The sequence below is a fragment of the Erythrolamprus reginae genome, chromosome Z, assembly GCF_031021105.1.
Source record: "Erythrolamprus reginae isolate rEryReg1 chromosome Z, rEryReg1.hap1, whole genome shotgun sequence".
NCBI classification, from domain to species: domain Eukaryota; kingdom Metazoa; phylum Chordata; class Lepidosauria; order Squamata; family Dipsadidae; genus Erythrolamprus; species Erythrolamprus reginae.
Genome location: NC_091963.1, coordinates 102,142,178 through 102,164,731, shown reverse-complemented (window position 1 = coordinate 102,164,731; position 22,554 = coordinate 102,142,178). Strand labels below are relative to the sequence as shown.

The window sequence follows — 22,554 nt, the reverse complement described above, 5'->3', positions numbered from 1 at the left end:
TTTTTTTTCCTGAAAAGCTTAGACTTTTTAGACTATTCCTGAAAAGCTTAGACTATTTAGACTATTCTGTGTTTTTATTTGATTAAGGAACTGGAAGGTGCGTCTTCAGTTATGCTGAAATATCTGTTCTGCTGCAGTCTGGACCAACAGGATCAACATGACAAGCTTTTTGATATCACTTTGACCTCAAGTCTTTAGTATTTTTGCTTTGACAGTTTTGTCTCCTGATAGATACCCCCCTGTCTTTAGTGCTGAGAACTGTGTATGTAAATGTAAAGCAGGATAATTAATTTTATTAACTATAATTATATAAATATATAAATTCATTCATATATTTATTCATATATTGAATAGAACATATTCAAAATGATCTATTTAAATTTAAAGCGAATCACTTACATTCTATTATCCAGATATTTTGTACTTCCTTTCTTCTCTGTTTATTTTAGACATATTTGCCTATATCTTGCTGGAAACAAATATTGGATTTTTAAAATAATTGTGCAGAGACCAAATACTGAATAAGAGTAACACAGATTAGTCAACTGTTTGAATTTTAATGCTATCTGTATTCCTTATATTGCTTATTACTATTAAGATAAGACTTTTAAAGAAGGGAAGCACAAAATAAGAGGCTAGCAGAAAGTGATTTATTGCTATGTTTTCTTGCTTATGGCAAAAAACTTCAAGAGGGCACCCCAGATGTCAATTTCTAGGGTGCATTCTTTCCTAATCTGAGTGGCTGAAATGAAAACTAACTGGGATATTTGAAATACTCTTATATCAGCTTAGTCTGCCCAAATGTTGAGGATTGCCAGAGAGGTTCTTGTGCCTCTGTTATCAGCATTTGTGCTGCATTTATTTCTAAAAGAGAATCTTACCTGTACACAGCCTCTTGAATGGTCTCCAATCTTTTTCTATGATGTTTCCTTACTCAGTCAAATGTTTCCTCTCAAATATTCTCCTATTCTACAAAGGTGCAAATGCTCTAACAGTATACTTTCCCTTCTTGCTGGTTATTTTGAAATTCTGTCCTTATGCTGCTACTTTTTAAAAAGTGTCTGAAAAGTTAAGTTGCTATTTACTCTGTGTGTATGTGTATGGATTCATAGTTACTAGAGATGCTACTAATACAGTAAAATCCCCCCACTGGGGGAGAGATGTCTATTATTCCTCAGTGGTGATTAAATTGCAAATTACATCATTTATGGTGATTTGTGTCATTATGTCATTATGCAAAAGACCCACTTTGACGTGAATGACATTATTTGGGTAATGATGTTATTACACAAATGACGTAAATAAATGCAAATGATGTAATTTCCACTATTAGTATATTCAGATCATTTATGCAAATAAGGTAAATCAACATGATGGCATGAAATTAATGTAAATGTAATGTAAATGTAACATTTAGTATGGACTGCTATGGATTTAAAAGATTTGTCTATTATTTCAGTTGTTCAGATAGAAATCTTGCCCAATAACATCTGAGGTCCATTAAATGGAGGGTGTGTGTGTGTGTGTAAATGGAATAAAGGGTTCTTGGTATTGTTTTTGTATGTTGCTGCTTTTTAGTCTTCTTGTTATTTTTACTCAAGTTGCACAAAGTATTTGCAATTAATTAATCAATTATATACTTTATAAAGAAGCACTTAACACATTAACTTTAATCATTCTCTTGTCATTGGAAAAGCCATTTGTGAAGGATTTCCTGGAAGGCAAATATTGTATAAACTTCAAATGTAGTGAGAGTGGAAAACTGCCTAGATCTAGGACATTTGGAGCAGAAAAAAAGTTACGATAGAGGCCAGCCTTCCATGTTCCTTTTTCATCCTGTTTTCTCTTTAAGATGTGACTCTGCTTATTTTACAAGAACTGTTGGGATGATGCTTCAAGTATCTTAATGCAACCTTCCCTTTAGCCCGCAGTACAGAATAGTAAAATTTCTGCTTGTAATTAACTTCACCTCTTAACTTCATTAATGGATACTTAATAAAAGGCCTAAGCTGAAATGTGGGGGTGAAAGTTGGGTGTTTTCTTTCCATCTCAAAATGCTTCCTTCAGAAATATCCAAAATTCAGCATGACCCTCATTACAGTTCTCCAGACCGTCAGAAGAGCTGTTTAGGTTGATCTTCTTACCTGTTTGAGTTGTGTCTCTGAGTTGACAAAGATCTCGCACACCTGGCATTGGAAGGCCTTGTTCTGAATGTTGAGGCTGCCCTTGCTGCCAATTCGTTTGGGCTTGTGTCCTGCTCGAGAGAGAACCTTCCCTCGGCTTCGCCTTGGCAAAACAGTCTGCCCTTCCAGCATCAATTTGTGCTTTGCTCCTGGGAGTGGGGAGGAGAAGATGAATTGGGAACAAAAAAAAGGAAACTTGCTTTTTGCACCTTGATAAGTAGGAAGTGGCCTAAGAGGCATACACGGCCAGTTATCAATAGGATGGGGCAATTCCATGATGCCAGAATCAAGTTGGTTATATGGAAATCTTAGGGCATGTCTGAAACAACATATGCATTATATGTTATATTTCTGTTCTTGTTTCCTTGTTAAATGCAGCCTTTATGCATCTTAGTGTTTTGTTATATGTATACCACTGGGGGCCCACTAGTGGTTAATGTGCCATACTAGAAACAATGGTATAAGTTTATGTATTTTTTATCATAATCTATTTTTTAAAAAGATTTTATGATCTTATCTTGCTTTTGCATTATATTGTTATTGCTGTTGTTATTGTTGTTACTGTTATTGTCATCATTATCATCATCATCATCTCTTTTATGGATTAAACATGAAACTCAGTCAACTGAACATTTAAAAAAGTGTCACAAATACCACTAATTAATGCTAATGGTTGATACTAGATGATAATGATGATGATGATTATATAGAGGAGGCAAGTAAGGCAAGGTCAAATCCCAAATGGATTGATTTTTCTTTATTTTTAACTATCCTTATAATTGTAATTGTAATTCCTTGTTTTGCCTGAAAACACTAGACAGAATAAAATGTTACCCTTAAAAATTAAGAGATAAAACAGTTCATTATTTTACAGACAGAAAATCCTGCAATTTGAAAACAGTACTGAATAAAATTTATTTATAAAAGCAAGTAGGCTTTCAAGTTCATTAACATTCTTCATCTGGTTCATGTAATCTACTTTAGCTTAATGTACTCCAAGAGTATTGAACTACAGTGTCAAGCATGTTAAGCTATCATCAGATCAGGGATGATAAGAATAGAAAAAAATGAAATAATTGAAAGATGATGAAGGTGGGAAAAATAATTTTTTTACTAAGCAAAATAGAAAGTTAAAATTGGTTGCGTGTTTGTATGTGTGTGTGTATGTGTGTGTGTAAAATAAAGGAAATATTACAACCTCTTAATTGGCTTGCTGCAAAGAGATCTTACAATGCATCATGTAAGGATAGAAAAATACAGAAAAGAAAACAGAAAAGAATGCAGATAGAACTTGGAATTCTAGTTCTATTCAAGAAATATGCAACCAGCAGACGACAAATACATCCGTAGAAAACAAACTTATTTGTTCAATCATTTTTTGGATCTAGAAAGCAAAGAGTTTATAGAACTCCCAAGCTTTTGAATACATTTCATTTTATTCAAGTGACAAAGTGCACAGTTATTGTAAAATCTGGCAGGCAGTATCTGTAAATGACTCCTAGTTTCAACAAACTTACTTCTCCTTGCTTTCATACTACTTTTCTATTCTATGGATTAGCCTATCATTATGTCTGCTGAAACAATTCTAAAATAAAAACATCTAATAATGAACAAAACAAAGATTTAGTAATTGTTAGGTATTAGTTAAGAATCCCTCAAGTCAGAAATGTATGTTTTTAGCACAAAATTTAGTTAACTGAAGCAAAATCTGTTAGCTGGGAATAAAAATTGATTAATAGGTTACCTTTTCTAGGTGGTAGCCTCCACACGTATTGAGAACTCTGGAAGTTCCAGATTGGATGCCAGATTGGGGAACTTTTCTTTATGGTTTTTGTCAGCTTCAGTTATTAAAGTCTATCAATATCAATGAGGCAAGATGGTGTGTTTTTGGTAGCATTCAACATTTTCGGTCGAGGAAGAGGAGTAACTTATCCCTCTTACTGCTAACAATGGAACTACCTTGATATTTTTGATCCAGTATCTCTAACTAGACAAATGCTTTTGGGAGGTGAAATGAACAGAGATATTGGAGTGGCCAAGAAGGCAAATAATGAAAACAGTGCTGCTCCACCATGGTGATGCAAGTTCTCCCCCTTTTGTATATGTATCATGATGATGCATGCATGTACAAAAGATGTGAAGGTTGCATTGTGATTCTGATTTCATCATTTTGCCAAAAGCCTTGCATCCCGCAGATGCCTCCGAAAGTGAATTATCATGATCTACATGCAATAGGCTCCAGATGTCATATCTTTTACAGCAGTGGTAGACACATTACAAGTCTAGCTTGGCCTTTTATGGGGTAGCTGGAGAAAACCCACGTGAAGGCTCCTTACCAGAATTATGAGCCTCCAACTGAGAGGCAGAGTTAACTGTTACTTTGCAAGTGGGACAGTACAAGTGCTGCTTGGTTTTCTTTCCCTCTTTCTCCACCTCCGCTGCTGAGACGGCGGTTCCTCCAGATTCAGTTGCTGTCACCTCCATACCAGCTGCTGCTGCTGGTCTCACACTTGCACTATCTGAAGCAACTTCCAAGGGCTCTGAAACTGATGGGGACACCAGGGACAGGACGCCAGTAGGTATCTTGGCTGGTGATTCCTCTGTCGGGGACATCAGCATGAGGTTGCAATGTTCTGCCACTGGTTGGCTCAATCCTAGCAAGCTACTGGGTTGTGCTAATAAAAAAGGAAGACATTTATTTTCCTCTGAATCGTGGCTTTATGATTAACTAGCCTTTAAGGTAACTAGCATCCCCTTCCATTATAGTGGCATCTAAGCTAAGATTATTCTTCTGCTGAGCAACAGAAGAGGTCAATTGTGGGAAAATATGAAAATTTTCCCAAACTAAAATCTACTGAGAAGAACGCCTCTTCCTAGATGAGCTTGCCCCTTACCTCGGCTGCTGTTGTTGTTGGTTTCTCTGCTGATATCTAGTGCAGCTTCAAAGTTAGCCATTTTTTCTTGGCTGCTGCTGCTATTGTCAGCTGTCTTGTGCTTATTTTTCACTGCTTCAATGGCTTTGAGTCTCCGGGCATGCTTGTGGCCTCTGTAATGTGCCTCAGCTTGATTCTGAGAGAGATAAACGGGAGGGGAGTGTTGAATGATGGAGAAGAGTATTAAGGCCATTCCATATTATGGAAGATCAAAGAGAGACTATAATGCAAAATGATTTGCAAAGCCCATTTTTCTAGTTGGTAGAGAGCACTTTGAAGCCTGGTTATCTTCCTGCTGCAGCAGCAGATGACATTTTTTCCCCCAACTACCTTGCTATTTCCCTCCCAGTTTTCTCCATTTCCTCCCCCCCCCACACCCAGTATTGAGGAGCAGCACAGAAATAATCTTTCTGTGTACATCTTCTTCCCATCTGAGCCTTTGGAAAAAGCTACATAGATAGGCAGGCCAAGTGATAGACAGTGAGTGTACAAGTGAAGTGGATCTTTTAAGAATGCGAGGATAAAAATGTGATTTCAAGCATTAACTGAACAACTCCCACCAAAACAAAACAACAACAACAACAACAACACATGAACAGCAAAGCAAGAGGGGATTTTCCATACCTCTCCTTTTTGGGCATTGATAACTTTTATTTCTTCCTTTAGCCATTATGCAAACTAATATAACACCCTCATTTTAATTCAGATTGGACTTAAATTCACATGAATTTGCCAGAGTGCCATTCATTGTAGTGAGAATCAGGAAAACTGTTTTTGACTGCTAAGTACACAGGATTTTGGGTGGTGGTGGACGAATACATTGTAGCTTTTGTATTTTTTTTAAAAAAAATATTTTATCAGCAGTGAACAGGCAGAGGACATTAACACATACTTCAGCTATTCATCCTTTTCTCTGAAAAGCTAAAAGACCTGGATATAGGAAAGCACAAAATGTAAACTCACACATATATAGAACTGGCATGGCTGCCTGGGAATATAGACTTCATTTTAAATGTGCATTCCAGAGAAGGACAATAGTTGTCGTTTGTGTCCTCTTCCCCTCTACTTCAAGTGAATACATTTAGTCATATTATTTTATTTTTGTGTTGCAAAACTGCCTACTGCATATTTTTTTCCCTAAAGCTGCATATTTTAATTTTCCTTCTTTCTTTTTCTTTCTTTTTCTTTTGCCCAAAAGCGCTTTTTGAAACAAGAAATGGGTTGCATTTAATCAGGGGCAACGTGTCTTATCTCCATTTCGCCAGGCAATGAACAATGCCAGGAATTGAATTATATGGATGCACAGCATGAGGCAGGGAGGGAGCGAAAGTCATCAGATGAAACGGGAGCCTGACGGCGAAAGGGGTGTGGGTATATGTGCCTGCGTGTGTACATGTACAAAATGAAAACAGAGGACGTAATGCTTGGCTAGAGGGCTCACACGGTTCAAATGGGGTAGTGCTGAAGGTCACTTAGTAACTCAGAGTATGGACAGGCTTTTATTGGGGCAAAGAAGCACAGCTTTATATTTTTGCTTCTCCTGGCATCTAGATTTTACTATATATCCACTAAAATCCTCATTGTGTATTGGACAAAATAAATAAGTAAATTGAATAAATAGATAGATATTTCCTTGGTTAGTTACTGTAATCAATCCAAAATAAACCTGGTAAGACTTAGATATTTCTGTTTCACAGGGCCTTTAGTGAGTGCCTTTAGGCTTGCATATTAATTTCTATGGTAGAGGAGTTATCAAATTATCTTGAATAATTCTTTAGAAAGTACAGGAAAATACATGACATTAAGATTTGTATTAATCAAGGGACATTGTTGGTTCTAGTAAATCTATGTAAACAAATACTTCTGCCACTTTTATACAGAACTATGTTACATTGGATGAGTGAATTTAGATAGTGTTTTAGAAAAGCATGGAATAAAAAAAAATCCTTCTAGGAATTTTTTGGGGTCTCAGCTTTTATATATATAAAAAGAGACCCTGGGCACAATGCTGGACTGGACAAACTGGATAATATGGGCCGTAAACGGCAGTCCCTTCTTTTGGCCAGATTCAATTAACACACACAGGCTAAAAACCGATGGAATGAGACTCCCAGATAAAAGACTTTTCTGTACAAGCTGCTGCCTGACTTCTTGAATGCAAAATAAAGGAGAATAGCAATGCATGGTTTCCTTTTGCAAGCCCTTAAGAGGCTGTTTCTCTTCTCACGCCTCCCGTCCCCCGCCTCAAAAAAGAAAAGAAACAAACACAGGTGGTAATACAGCAAGAGAAGATTATTTCCTGCAAAAAATGTATGATATATGTTTTATTTTTTTCAAAAAACGATGAAATAATTGACATTCAATGAACTTGCATGCATTACATGATACACAATATTTTATGGCTTATATGCAAGCAAAGTATCATGCTGATTTTTTTTTTTAATTGTGACCATGGGACCTTTCAATGAGGGAGCATGGTGAGCAAACTTAAGAGTTTTTATCCACAGTTTACTAAATAAGTCATCCAACAGTTAGGATTCTAACTTTTCCCCCTTGCAACGTTTTAGAAGAAGAAACTTAGAGGAAGAAGCACGAGATCTTGATTTGGATAGTGCATTAAACAATGTCTTGATGGTGCCGTCTGAACTGGATGTTCTTTCTCTGATGAGACTTGTTAATATGACTTGCTGTGCTTTGTGCTTTATAATGTAAGGGAGCCATAAATTGGGCCTATACCAACCCAAATCTCATCTTTGCCAAAGACTGCCACAAATTCGCATTGGGATTATAGAATGTGGAAGACATTGCTAATCATGAATAGTGTTGGGCGAACCCGTTGAAGTTCGGGTTTGGCGGGTTTGGCCAAACTTGACATCGGAGTTCGGGTTCGGGTCCCCAAACCCCAACCCCAACACCTCTGGCCCGGCGGGAGGTGAAGCGCTGGGGGGAGGTCAGGCTCCGGGTCTGGAGTCACCCCTCCTGCCCACCCCCAAGCCAAGTCGGCAGCTTGAACCTCAGAGCCCTCCCCACCCGCCTCCCGCTCCCGCCCACCACCCGCTTGAAGCTGCCAGCCGGGATCCTGAATAGCTGGCCGGCAGAACCTGCCTCCCCACCCCTCTGGCCCAGCATGAGGCAAAATGCTTGGGGGGAGATCAGGCTCCGCTCCCCAGGAGCTCATCAGGGAAAAAATCCTGTCTTTGCAACCGGCAGGAGAGCCGCGGTGAAACAAGCGAGAGGCTCCTAAGCAGGCTCCAGGGTCAGGCGCGGCTCTTACTCCCCACCCCCCCAGCAGGGGGCCAAGCAAATGGGAAATGGGATCCCCCACCTTCTTTTGGTTGTACCCCCTTCCGGTCTATGGGAAATCCCTCCCTTCCCTCTTTGTGCTCCAAAGGTCCGGATTCCCTCAGCCTTTTAAAGCCCTTCAGGAGCGGAGCCCTCCCCATCTCTCCCTCCTGCCCACCGCCTGCTTAAAGCTGCGGGCCGGGATCCTGAATAGCCGGCATGTGCAGAGCGCCTCACACACCCCGCTACTGCAATAGTATCATGGTGTTCAATCAAACGCTGAACCTGAACACGGACTTCCTAAAAAGTCCAGGATTGGGTTCGGTATACCGAACCTGGCCAAATTCGGCATGGACCCGTACTATGCAAGTTCAGTTCGCCCAACACTAATCACGACCTTCCTCACAAATAATTAAATTAAGAGCTCTGAAAACTAAAACAATATGTGAACCGTTGTCCACTCATAAGCAAAACTGGCATAATAGTATCTCTATATTGCAGTTCTCTTCTTTTTCCCCTTCCTATCTGCTTGGTCCTAATGTTTCAGGGGTGTAGCTTACCGCAGAGTTGAATCTCAGATGACAAATATTACAAGAGATGAACTGCTTCTTCTTAAGTGGATTGGGTACACCAAAGGTATGGTTGATTACTGCCTTTTGTACTGGATCCATCTAGAGAGGGGAAGGATGTGAAGATAAATGGAGCCGAGTTAGCTGGTGCTCTGAGAGCCAGGCATGTAAAGTTGTGTTGGTGCTTTTCAAAAACTGCCTTCATAGCACCATAGAACATTTGCTTGTTTGCTGAGGTAATGTCCTCCTCTGTCAGATTTGGCTCAAGCATGGCTATAAAACTCTGCTCCCCCAAAACTTCAGTCCTGAGTAAGGAACTAGTTAAAAATAGAACCTTCAAGGATCTGATATGGACAGATGTGTCATATAGTATAGGCACAAGGCAGGCCCTGCTGCAAAATACAAAAATCAAGTCCATATGTTGGCTGTGAGATTTAAAATCATAAGTAATTTTTTTCCTGCCTTTACAAGCTAATGGATTCTTAACCATGACTTTTCCAGCCCAGAGACTGGAATTGCTCAAGTATACAGGGATCTTCTCTGGTCTGAATGACAGATGTTACTTCCACTCCACCTTCAGCTGAAATGGCAAAGAATTTTGCTGGTGGTAATGGTTAAGGGGAAAAACCTTTCCTTAGCACCTTGGGCACTGTTAATTCCATCAAGGTTGTTATGCTGTGAATCAACCAATCAGGATGTCAGCTATTCCTTTGGGATCTGCAATTATTTGTAATGTGGCAAGATAGCCTATTCTTATCTATACGCAGTGTCAGTCTTCTCTACAAGCCGAAAGTTGTTGCAGAAAGACACTGTTGGACAAGCTTTCATAGAAATGTGTCAGCCATTACAGATCTCGCGACTGGAAAAACACTATAAACTTCTAAAGAACCTTATGCTTCTCTAGAAATCGCTGATGTGGAAGATAATTTATGCTGTGATAGGAAACAGAGCTTGAGGAAGTAACATTTCAATAATTGCCTGATGTCTCAAGGGCCAAGTCAAAAGAACCAGTACTTGTTTAACACTCAGATTGAGAGAACACTGCTTCAAACCATTTCTATTACATTCTGATTTAAAGAAATTTGTTTCTGTTGGTTTTTCCTAACTCTCATGTTTAAATATTCACAATAATTGCAATTAGAAGGAAAAGGTTAGGATAAGAACTGCAAAGGTGAAAAAGATAAGGAAAAATAATAATCTAATTCTTTATGTATATAGAATTGACTACAGCTATAATTTATAATATAAGCATTGTTCTTTTATCCCTGTGAAAGATATCTTACCCTCAGCTGGCCTTCAAGAAGAAAGGGATGAGAAAGAGACGGAGGTTTGAAAGTGATCGGATTACTCCGCAAAGCTATTTAGTTGCCCAGATAGATGCATCACTTTGGAAGGCAAAGTATGCAGACAGGGGAATCATTATTTGGGCCCTTAAATCCCATCACCAAAGTGGCAACAAACTGTAACTGATGATCGTGGTACCTTTCCATGATTATGATAAAGTTTTTTACTGATTACCCTTTTTTATGATATGTTCTATTACTATATCTTCTTTTCTATTCTTTCTTAGATATATTTTACTGTGAGTATCTCCTCTATAACCTTCATCATGTGTGTGTGTGTGTGTGTGTGTGTGTGTGTGTGTGTGTGTGTATATATATATATATATATATATATATATATATATATATATATATATATGACGGTCTTGGTACATTCGGGTTTCTTCCCGTGTAGGATTTGGAAATTTCTGGCGACGTTTCGACGAGGTCTCACTCGTCATCTTCAGGCTGGTGTTTCTGTCCTTGTTCTCAGGCGAACACTGCGAAACCTGAGCTGCCTTCCTTCTATAAATACTGGTGGCTGGGTGTGGTTTGATGGCTCAGCAATTGCCTGCTGTGTAGAAACTTCCTGGTGAGTCAGTGGGGTAACAATTGGGGTCGTTGATGTAGCTGAGGTATGCTGATTAGTTAATGGTTGTAGATTAGGCGTGATATCCTGAGTAGTTGGAACTTGCAGGCTACTTGATTGTTTTACAATGTGTGTTCTGAGTCTGGTTTCTATGGCTGGGATACGTCTCAAATGGAAGGAAGGCAGCTCAGGTCTCGCAGTGTTCACCTGAGAACAAGGACAGAAACACCAGCCTGAAGATGACGAGTGAGACCTCGTCGAAACGTCGCCAGAAATTTCCAAATCCTACACGGGAAGAAACCCGAATATACCAAGACCATCATACCTGTACCCGTGAAAATCTGCGAAAACATATATATATATTCTCTGCCTTACAAGGCAAAGGTTGCAGGTTCAAGTCCCAGTGGATATGGCTAGCTGATGAGGCCAAAATAAGGCCAAAATAGACCTATCCTAGTCTCCCTTAATTTTCAAATTCAGCAAAAAAACATGTGACACATACAAATAGAATTGTTGGCTATCAATAAAATTAACTGCCTTGGAAATGGCCCTGGGTTGGGCCGAGAGGCAAATAAGGAGCTGTGATGTTCGTTCAATACACCAGGGTGATTCGACACAAAAATATGTAACCCTTCCCTAGTGCAGAGCTGAAGGGATTGGATACTGTAGCCGAGAGGATAATTCTCTGCCTTACAAGGCAAAAGTTGCAGGTTCAAGTCCAAGTGGGTATGGCTAGCTGATGAGGCCAAAATAAGGCCAAAATAGATCTATCCTAGTCTCCCTTAATTTTCAAATTCAGCAAAAAAACATATATAAACCCTTATTGTGTATTGGACAAAATAAATGAATAAATAAAATAAATAAATGATTCATTTGCAATAAAAATAAAGGGGGATAAGTAGAGACTGAAAGAGAAGAGTGATTTATTAGGGATTTTAAGAGAGGAAAGTAATTTTCTATACTACAATTGATAGCAGTTTGCTTGAGATAGCACCAACCTGATGTAAAGATTTGGCACACAAGGGTGGTATAAATATAAAACCACAATATCTCCAAAAGGAGAAAAAAGTATTGTGATTTTTTTGGGGGGGAGAAAAGTGACAAGTAGTGCAAATAACGTCTCTATGAATTGACTATATTCTGAACAGCATGAGGATGTAAATTTTATTTTATTTTATTTTATTTTATTTTATTTTTTTGTTTGTTTGTTTGTTTGTTTGTTTGTTTATTTATTTATTTATTTATTTATTTATTTATTTATTTATTATTTAGATTTGTATGCCGCTCCTCTCCGCAGACTCCTTTAGTGATTATTTTCAACATCCAATGTGTAAAATTGAAAAAGAAAGCTGGCTATGATAGATCAAAGGCCAACACAGGCTAACCTGCCCGTGTCTCCAAAGCATGAAGATGATTCCCTTTCCCGAACAGAAGGGAAACTGTCCAAACACAAGAGGAACAAAGGATCAATTCTTAATTGATAAGATGATTCTGGAAAACTGCAAGAGAAGGTTGGCCAACTTGAATGTAGTGTGAATTGATTGCAAGAAGACATTCAATTCACTTCACAATACTAGTACCTAGAAATAACAGGAATCTGTGGAAACATCACAATTTTTCTGCAAAGATCGATGGCACAATGGATACGGTCAATGTTGATAGACTGGAAGAAGTTAGTATCAAGAGACAATTTTTCAAAGAGACACACTATCACCAACTACTGTTTGTCATTGCACAGATTCCTCTGTCAATTTATTTATTTATTTTATTTTATTTATTTATTTTGTCCAATGCACAATAGTACATACTGAAGGTTATAGAGGATACACTCGAGTAAAATATATTAGAGAAAGAAGAGAAGAGAAAACATAGGAATAAAATATATCAATGAGAGAATAGAAGAAAAGATATAGGGATAGAAGATACGATATAGGAGATATAGGAGAGAAAATAGGACGGGACAGAAGGCACACTTGTGCGCTTATGCACACCCCTTACTGACCTCTTAGGAATCTGGAGAGGTCAACCATGGATAGTCTAAGGGTAAATCATACCGAATAAGTCAGACCATAGCTATCAAACATAAAAATATCTGCCAGGCTACCCCCACCTCTTTTACATGGATGATTTGAAGCTGTATAGAAAAACACAATCTGAAATAGCTGCTGCTATTTTTGCTCTACGCTGTTCAAGTTATTGCAATAGAATTTGGACTAGACAAATGTGTCAGGCTTACCATTAAATGGGAAAAATAGTGAAAACTGAAGAAATCAAGATGCCTTATAGAAAGAACATCAATGGATGAAGTCAATTAGTACAAATATCTAGGTTTTCTTCAGGCTGACATCAAGCACACTGAAGTCTAGAAAAAGGGTAGAGGTAAATACATCAAGAGAGTGAAGATCTTAATATCCAAACTTGGTGGGGAAAATATCATCAAGACAATTAACACATTGGCAATTCCAGGCATTAGATAGTGGATTGGACTCAAGCAGAATTAAAAGCCTGGGATATGAAGACCAAACAAATAATGACAGTAAGTCATGCCTTTCATTCTCACAACGCCATTGACAGACTCTACTTATCAAGGAAAATAGTTAGTTATGGAATGTTGCAAGTATATCAGAAGGTTGAAGAAGAAAAAAGAGCACCAAAAGGTATCTAAGAGGTAGTGAAGGAGAGACACTGAAATGAATATATCAGGAAGGCTTACTGAGTAGTGGAGGGACCAAACTGGCTTATAAGAAAGACTAAAATATTGCATGGCCAATACATAATAAAATCATTATAAGTTGAAGAGCGAGGCAGAGGTGTCAATTCTGGTTGCATAAGATTGAGCCTTAAGAACAAATGCATATAAAGCCAAAACTGATAAAGTGGCTCTTTTGTAAAGAAGTTGAAGAAACAGTCAACCACTTGGTTAGCTGCTGCAAGAAGATTGCATCAGCAAGACTGACATCAGCATGACAAAGTATCACAATGATGCATTGGGATACACCACTTTTCAAGCAAGAGCTAGTGGGACCATAAAATAGATGAAATACTGTACATAGGAAATGAAGAAGCTAAAGTGCGCTGAGATTTTAAATTTTAAACAGACAGGCACCTGTCACATAACACCCCAGGCTTAACAATTGTTGATAAGAAAGACAAAATAAACTGGATAGTTTACATAGGAATTCCTGGAGAAAGTAAAATAGAAGAGAAACAGCTAGAGAAAATGACAAAATACATGTACAGAGATTTGCAAATAGAAACAGAATGAAAAATAAACTGAAAATAGTACCAATATCAATAGTCATCATGGGTGCAATCCCAAAACAACTGGTGCACTACTTGAATGCCAGTGACATTGACAGCATCACTATTGGCCAGTTACAAAAGGCAGGTTTATTCAAACAGCTTAGATCCTGCAAGGATACTTTAACACCATCAACCTTCCACAACTACCTATCACAGATCTTTGGAAGGGCTCAATTGGCTGATAAAAATGCCAAATAGGATCTAAACATCTGGCAGACTGTGCAACAAACCAATAATTATTATTATTACAAATAGCAACTTTTTAACTTTATGGCTCCATTTATAGCTAATAGGTACAGTATTGCTTTTAATAAACTATTATTTTTTAAAACAACCTTTTAAGTGTGTAACCTTGTAATCAAGTATTGTCCCATATGTAAGGTAAAATTCTATGCATTTTAATTCAGAACTAATCTCTAGTGTAGCTCTCTTTTAAGAGACTTAATTTTTCATATTAAATGATGATAATTACCATAATAGCGACAGCAAATAGCCAAACATCCTAAGGCTGTGAACAACATCATTTATTAATATTATTAATTACTTTTTTACATTATGACACAGTTCTCACTTTCTAAAAATATTTGGTTATAAGCAGAGTAAAGAAGAGTAGAACAAACTTAGCAAAGCAAATCTATCAGGAAAAACATTCTAGTAATTCAACTTTAAGAAGGTTTGGTACATAAGGATTTTTTAATATTTATATTTAATGACAGATTACTCTGGGAACCAATCAGAATCATGCAGCGCAGAAAACCCATTAATCATTATGCAAAAGCAATCATAAAAAAAGATCTGCCCAATAATTTCAAGTTTGCTTTAGGCAAATATATTTTTCTGTTACTTCCGAATGGCTTATTTTGTTAGAGGTTGCTGATGTCTAACAACAGAATACAAAATTTCTTCTAGACTTATTCCAGTGTTCAATAAAATATGGGTTGTTAGTCAATAGGATTGTACAACCTTTGTTTTCAGAGTCCAAATTCTGTACTTAAACTTCCTGCATCCTGGGTCTTCAGGTGTGTGTTGTTTTCTGGTAACTGCCTGAACTAATCCTTGCAGGTTTTTCAAATTCAAACATAATGTTCCCATTCTTGACAGCCTATCCTGCTGGTCCTTTAAATTCTGCAAGCTTTTTTGTTGCTGTTGTTGTTGTTATCTAAATTTGTAATTGGTCCATGTTGAAGAACAAACTATTCCATAGCTGAATTTTGAACAAAACCCACACTTTACTCTAAAATTATAACAGTTCCCATTTCAAATTGGCCAGTAACGAACTCTATTCTTTCTCTCTTGCCATTTGTTTTGGCTTAGTTGTTTTAATTATCTATTCTTGCCAGGTGATAATAACATTCCATCTTAGAGCCAGTATGAAATTCAAGAAATTTGGTTTCTAACACAGTGCTTTCCAAACCTTTTCCTTCATTATTATTATTATTATTATTATTATTATTATTATTATTATTAATTAGATTTGTATGCCGCCCCTCTCCGCAGACTCGGGGCGGCTCACAGCAATGATAAAAACAATATACAGTAACAAATCTAATATTAAAGTTTAAAATAACAATTTTACATTAAAAAGCCTAAAAAAAAAGCATACACCCAAACATATCATACATACAGCTACATAGGCAAGGGAGGGGATGTCTCAGTTCTCCCATGCCTGATGACAGAGGTGGGTTTTAAGAAGTTTACGAAAGGCAAGGGGGGGCAGTCCTGATCCCTGGGGGGAGCAGGTTCCAGAGGGTCAGGGCCGCCAGAGAGAAGGCTCTTCCCCTGGATCCCGCCAGACGACATTGTCTAAAACCTCTTATTAGAAAGTCCTTTTTATCACTTATCACGGTCTTTATTTAAATATCTCTGTTGTGATTGGGTAATGGTTTAATCTGTCACTAATCAAAGAATTTTTTTTTACTCAGTTTTGGGTTATTTACCCAAGTTCAGGAAGCATACTGCAGCACCATGATGGCATGCAGAGCCATCTCTGCCGGCATGCGAACTGTTCCTCTAGCTCAGCTCCAGCGTGCAACGGAGGGCGTTTTCAGTTACCTGAGAAAGAAAGCCTCTGGAGCCTGAGGACGGCAAAAAATAGGCTTACCAGGCCCGTCAGAAGTCGGGAAACAGGGGAGCAGGGAGGTTGTGTGGTGTAAGCACAGGGGTTACGGCAGTGTGGGAGGGATCACATGCACATGGGGCATTGAATTATGGATGTGAGCATGCACATTTGCGCAATAGCATGTGCAATAGCGCACACACACTTTCGGCTCCTGAGGGAAAAAAGTTTTTCCATCGCTGCTCTAGCATATGCAGTACCAGATTGTATTTTCTACAAAATTCTGTGCTTTGAGATTACAATTTTCATTCCATTAAATAGATCTGATTAGGATTATTTGCACCTCCTGCGCTGAGCATTTTGAGATTATTAGAAGGCATTGCAAGTGTCATAGACTCATTTTACTGTGCTAGAGTTATGGTGTTAGAGCAATCGCTCCGAGTCTTTGGAGAGGGACGGCATACAAATCTAAATAATAATAATAATAATAATAACAACAACAACAACAACAACAACAACAACAACCTAGTCTGCTGTTGCTTTATCCATCTATGATCTTCGTCCCTTGAACTTACTGATTTTTAAATTATACTATTTTAACTTGATTTTTTTAAAAACTTGATTCTTAACCAAAACAAATAAAAGTTGTCCAACCTACTATATATAATTTATTCTTAATGTATTAATCTACAGAAGTTGCAGGACTTTCTCACCTCTCTTTCTGTTAGGAGAAGGACAAAATACCCAGAAAATGGTAAAGTATTATTCTGGATTCAAGCAGTTAAGGAAAAGAAATCCCCGACTATATGTTTCAACCAAATTCAATGACTTGAATAATTTCTGTTTTATCCCTGCAATATATCCGCTGATACATAAGATTATTGCACTGAATGTCCTGTAAAGACTATGAGGTCAGGAAAACCAAGAGACACAAGAATGGTCCAACTCTATCTGTCCGTCCTCCCGTCCATCCGCCCATCTGTCCATCCATGCATCCATCATCTCCAAATCCATAAGTAGGTTGTATAACCAGGGGAGATCAAACAAGCCTTTTCTTGCTTTATTCCCAAAATGAAACCATTAGAGAAAAAGGAAACTTTTGATTCCCAAGAAGTGACAGTCAAATTGCTCTAAGGTTCAGCCTTAGTACATCACTTCCAGACTCTTCTCCCAACTATCAAATTATTTTCTTTGTTAGTTCAGTGCAATATGGTGGCTTGTCCTATCTATTAGCTGCTTCGATTTATTTATGAAATTTATATGTCATCCATCTCACTGTCAAATGACTTGTGAGATTCACAAAATTATAAAACAATGGGGGGGGGGGGAAATCAAAATATTAAGCTTTAGATATTAAAAATTAAAAGTTAACAAAAACAAGATAAAAAAGAAACCAACATATAAATGGATGGGGGTGGGATCTTCTTCTAATCTTCTAAACATGTCTAATGTAAAGCACCTCCATCATAGACCCAAGCCAGGGTTTTACATTCCAAAGGGCATGAGACAGACTCTTTTGCAGGTTCTTTTGGAAAGCAAAAGATGGGGGAGGATCTCTATCAACTCAAAGGGTATGATGTTCCAAAGGGCATGTGTGCCATGGCAGAAATGGCTCTTCTCCTGAACTTCATTACCTAACATGTCTTGGCTGATTGGTCTGCAGAACCCCTTACTGCCAGAGCAAATGGGGCAGGCCAATCCCATTGGGATAAAAGCCTTATGATACCCACTGCAATTAAGTTCTGCTGGCGTGTTTCAACCGCCCTTAATTACAGGGTAATTAATCCAGTAAGACACACACCACACGATAAAAGGAAAACCCAAAAGTTTTTTATAAACAGAAAAACAGAAACAGCTCCCTTTTTAAATGTCAAAGGGATTGGCGGGTACACACAAGGCACAGGTTAAATGCAATCCAATTGCTCACCCAATAACTGGGAAATTGAGTCCAATTCTAAAGTCCAAAGAGTCCACACACAATCTTGAACAGCACAAAAACCACGATCTTGACAAAACAATGAATCAGATAAACTGCCACAAGGCTAAACCAGCATGCTGTTCTTTTTATCTGTAGCACTAATTACAGCAGCCCTACCCAATCACAGGTGGCCTCATTTTCTCTTGTAATAATCCTTCAGTTGTTGTCTCCTATGCATCACTCTACGCATGCGTGGATGTGTCATTAATTCTTGTTCAGAATCCAAGGATGATTGATCTCCTCCTGGGCTGTCTGCCAAACTCCCCTCTCCCCTGTCACTCACGCTTCCTTGATCAGAGGAGGCTTCGTCGGCAGATTCCATCGGGAGCAAAACAGGCCTGCGGCATGTGGATGTTTCCCCCACATCCACCTGCATATTCCTTGGGGCAGGAGCTGGGCCAGAGCTAACCACAACACAATTAAGTTCTGACTGCATTTTATTTACATAAACGTATTTATAGTGGGGCTTTATTTTGCTACTGTCACCATGTCTTGAGGTTACTTAGAAATCTATTGAACAAACACAATGGGCCATAACTGAACCAAATTGGTTAACTTGGTTCTCTTATTTATAGCCACGAAGAATATAACATGATTTCCTTAACATCTAGACTATTAATTATTTCCATCAACTGGAACTTCAATCAGTCCAAATAACTGATTAGGCAGTGGTGGAAATTAACATAAAATTATTTGTGTCCCCCCCAACCCCACTAGAGCAAGGAGAAATACGGCAGTTGTGATTCTACTTTTGTCTTTTATTCATTCTTTCTATATAATATTCCATTTTTCATTTCAAATAGAAATATAAATAAACAGGTTAACATGGATCATGCATTATTCATGTTAACATTTAAGTTTACTCAGAAAATAGAAGTTAAGATCATTCATTGAAAACAGTATTGCTCTCAAGCAGACAAATAGACAACAGTTATAAAATCACCACTGCAAGGTATAGTAAACAAAATCTGGAATAGATAAATGGAGGAAGGCAGTTTTATAAATGAATTAATAATTGTAGTACTGTGATTAAATGAATTCTCAACATTCAGAAATATTATATCAGATAAAGAGGCAAAAGGGGGTTAGGTGCAAATCTCTTGAAGATATCTACTGCCTGCTGTGAAAACAGGAGACCAGAGTAAACACTACATCTGTCTTTTTTGAAGATGCTCAAGAACCATTGACCCCAACTTGAAACCTCCATGGTCCTCTACTGGATGGGAATTTTTGGAATTGCAATCCTATTGAATTGCAGGGAATGTAATGCCAAGAAAATGGAAACGTTACTGTTTTTAAAGGATATCAGATACACAATTTTTAGAATTTGTTAGCATTGACTATATCTCTGTTATTTCATTTTTTAAAAATGCCGTATTTTCCGGAGTATAAGACGCACAGGAATATAAGATGCACCTAGATTTTAGAGGTGCAAAACAAGGAAAAAAGTATTCTTATGGTGCAGTAATATATTATTTAATAAAATACCAGTGTAGCAGGATGCTTTTTACAAACATGTATACTTTTTATAACCATGGACAATTTTTACAAACTTCAAACTTGACAGCTTTAAGACTTGTGGACCAACTACTAGAATTCCTCCTCCAGTCATGCTAGTTCAGGAATGGGGGTTGAAGTCCACAAGTCTTAAAGCTGCCAGGTTCGGAGACCTTTGCACCCATAATCCCTAACCCAGGGGTCTTCAGATTTGGCAACTTTAAGACTTGTGGACTTCAATTCCCAGAATCTTCCAGTCATGCTAGTTCAGGAATGGGAATTAAAGTTCATTAGTCTTAAAGCTGTCAGGTTTGAAAACCCCTGGGTTAGGGATTAGGGTGCACTGAGCAAGGGTATTCAAACTTCCTGAACTAGTCCTCCTCTAACTGTGGCTACTTTGCTCTTTAAACTTTTTAGCTCTATTTACAAAGTGCCATAAAGATTATCACCGGAGATTCAGGAAAGGAAGTGCCAGGGTCAAAGTTGCAGTCTTTTGAGAAGGAGGGAGGGAGGGAGGGAGGAGCTGCTTATCTCTCTCCCCCCTCCCACTTGCAGAAACTATCAAAAATGATAGTTCTGTAGTCAGGGCAAAGCTGGGGGTTGCTTTAGTCCAATCTCACCCTGGGAAAGAAAGACTGGAGTCCAGATTGCTTTAATACTAGAGAGGTTGGTGAAAGAAACAGTGTTGAATTCAGGTTTCTTTCAGTGTGATAACTGGAAAGGGGGTGAAGTTGCTGTTCACATGTGTTGTGTCTCTCTTTTCATTCTGCTTTGGGCAGGCAGAGACGTGGGCGGGGCTAGGCTAATCAGTGATAGAAATTAATAGGAAAACGCTGGAAATTTGCATTAGCTACCGTAGAAGGAGGCTGCTCAGAAGCATTTAGCAATTTTGCATAATGATACAAATCCCTCTCCCTTCTGTCCTCTTCTCCCGTCCTTCCCAGAAAGCGTCTCTGCTGATTGGCTGCTCGGGGACACGTGGGGGAGGAGCATTCCCCCAAAACCTTTTATTGCAGCTGAGTGTTTGCCCTTTGAGGCTGCCTGCTTTCCTTTTCCACCTCGTGGTGCTCTCCCCCCACTGCTCCTCCATGTTACTATCCTCAAAGGCTGATCAGAGCACACTAACCTCCACCCCAGGCACTGGAAATTAAGCCTTGCATTTTCTCCGGTGAAGCTGCCATTTTGATCGCTACCGTCACTATCTCCCCCTTCGTTCTTCCTTTCTGATTGGCGGTTGGATCAATGGAATACCGCCAATCAGCTGTCTGTTGCCACTAATTGTGGCTATTATCGCTGTCCCACCAACTCCCTTCCCCTTCCCTGGTCCAGCATTCGGTGCATAGGATGCACCCAGTTTTTGACCCTCTTTTGGTGAGTAAAAAGGTGCATCTTATGCACTGAAAAATACGGTACATAGAAAACAAATTTCAAAGAAAACAAAGAGTGCTTTGCATAACCTATTATGGAAAATCAGTAGAAAAGTCTATTCTATTCTATTCTATCCCATCCCATCCCATCCCACTCCACTCCACTCCACCCCACCTCACTCCATCCCATTCTATTCTGAAACTCTGTGATTTCTCCCATCAGTTAGAAAGCCACGCTGCAGCTATAATCTTATTACATGGCTATCATCATCATGGCATCTTAAAAATCCCCAGTGACCTTTGCATCTCTTTTTAGATGCTAGCTTTCCATCTGTAGGGATGGGGGCATAATATGATGAACAAGACGGGGTGTGTCCAGGCAAGGCATCCTGCCCTTGCTGTATTTCTATAGCTACCACACATAGATCCAGCATGTGTGTCCAGTTTGACCTTGAAGTCTACATATCCACAGGGTGAATTATGCAATGAGCAAACAAAGACTGAAATAAACATTGGCCCAGAATAGTTACATTCTAGGGTGAAAATGGCTGGCTGAGAAAGTAGAGGATAATTTTGCTGCTACCTAACTCCATACGGTGCTAAGGACGGTATCGGGTTGCTACCGGTACATATAAGTAAGGTGCGCCGGTAGCAAAAATTGAGCTGCGTGCGCAACTTTGCTTCTGCTGTATGCGCATGCATGTGTCTCAGCACATGTGCAGGAAGCAAAATCTCATGAGGGGAGTGCGCATGAGATTTTGGCAATTTTTTTCAGCATGTCCCTTCCCAAAATTGTCAAAATTGTTTGTGCATGTTCCCTCGCGAAATTTTGCTTACTGCAAATGCACAAAATCTCACTGGGACGCAGGCATGTACCCGCGGCCGAAGCAAAGCTGTGCGCCAGCGCACTGGTAGCGGCAGAATCGGGAATCCGCCCCTGGCTAAGGACACTGCTATGTGGGGATGAAGAAATAGATGAAACTAGAAAAACTCACCGTATTGAAATTCGGAAAGAGGTTGAGTGGAGGAGTGCCATTGAGGCGGAAAGTCAGAAAATGCTTGATATCCAGTGATGGATGTAAAGACCGTCCTGGGATGGGAAGTGAGGCTAAGAGGGAGCTGTTGTGATTAGCTGGACCTAGGGATCAAGAACAGAAATAAATAAAAAATAAGATAATCTCAAAAAAACGGAGCTGAGAAGAGAGGCTGGCTAATATTGTCCCTTAAAGCAGATCTTCCAATGCGGTATGTTGCAAGAAAATGGCTAATTCATTATGAGAACTAAGCAAGGGCCAAATTCTCATCCCACAGCAGAGATAGCTATTCACATTACATGATTGTTTCTCTTCTTATATTACATACTTTCATTGCTTCAAACCTGTAACTTATTTCAGACAGATGCATTTGTATAGAAATTCAGAATAGTTGAACACTCTAACAAACACATTTATAGTGTATGTGTATGTGTGTGTGCA

The 22,554-nt window shown here is 38.7% G+C and overlaps 1 protein-coding gene across 1 annotated transcript in view; it reads right to left on the bottom strand.

Moving 5' to 3' along the window:
* ZNF385C (zinc finger protein 385C) overlaps window positions 1-22,554 on the bottom strand; it is a 284,959-nt gene that overhangs the window by 1,888 nt on the left and 260,517 nt on the right. Inside the window, exons 4-8 of the mRNA XM_070729576.1 lie at window positions 22,075-22,211; window positions 8,959-9,069; window positions 5,078-5,252; window positions 4,520-4,858; window positions 2,145-2,332 (exon numbers count right to left, since the gene is read on the bottom strand). Coding sequence (XP_070585677.1) covers window positions 2,145-2,332; window positions 4,520-4,858; window positions 5,078-5,252; window positions 8,959-9,069; window positions 22,075-22,211 — 950 coding nt within the window. The remainder of the gene's footprint in view (window positions 1-2,144; window positions 2,333-4,519; window positions 4,859-5,077; window positions 5,253-8,958; window positions 9,070-22,074; window positions 22,212-22,554) is intronic.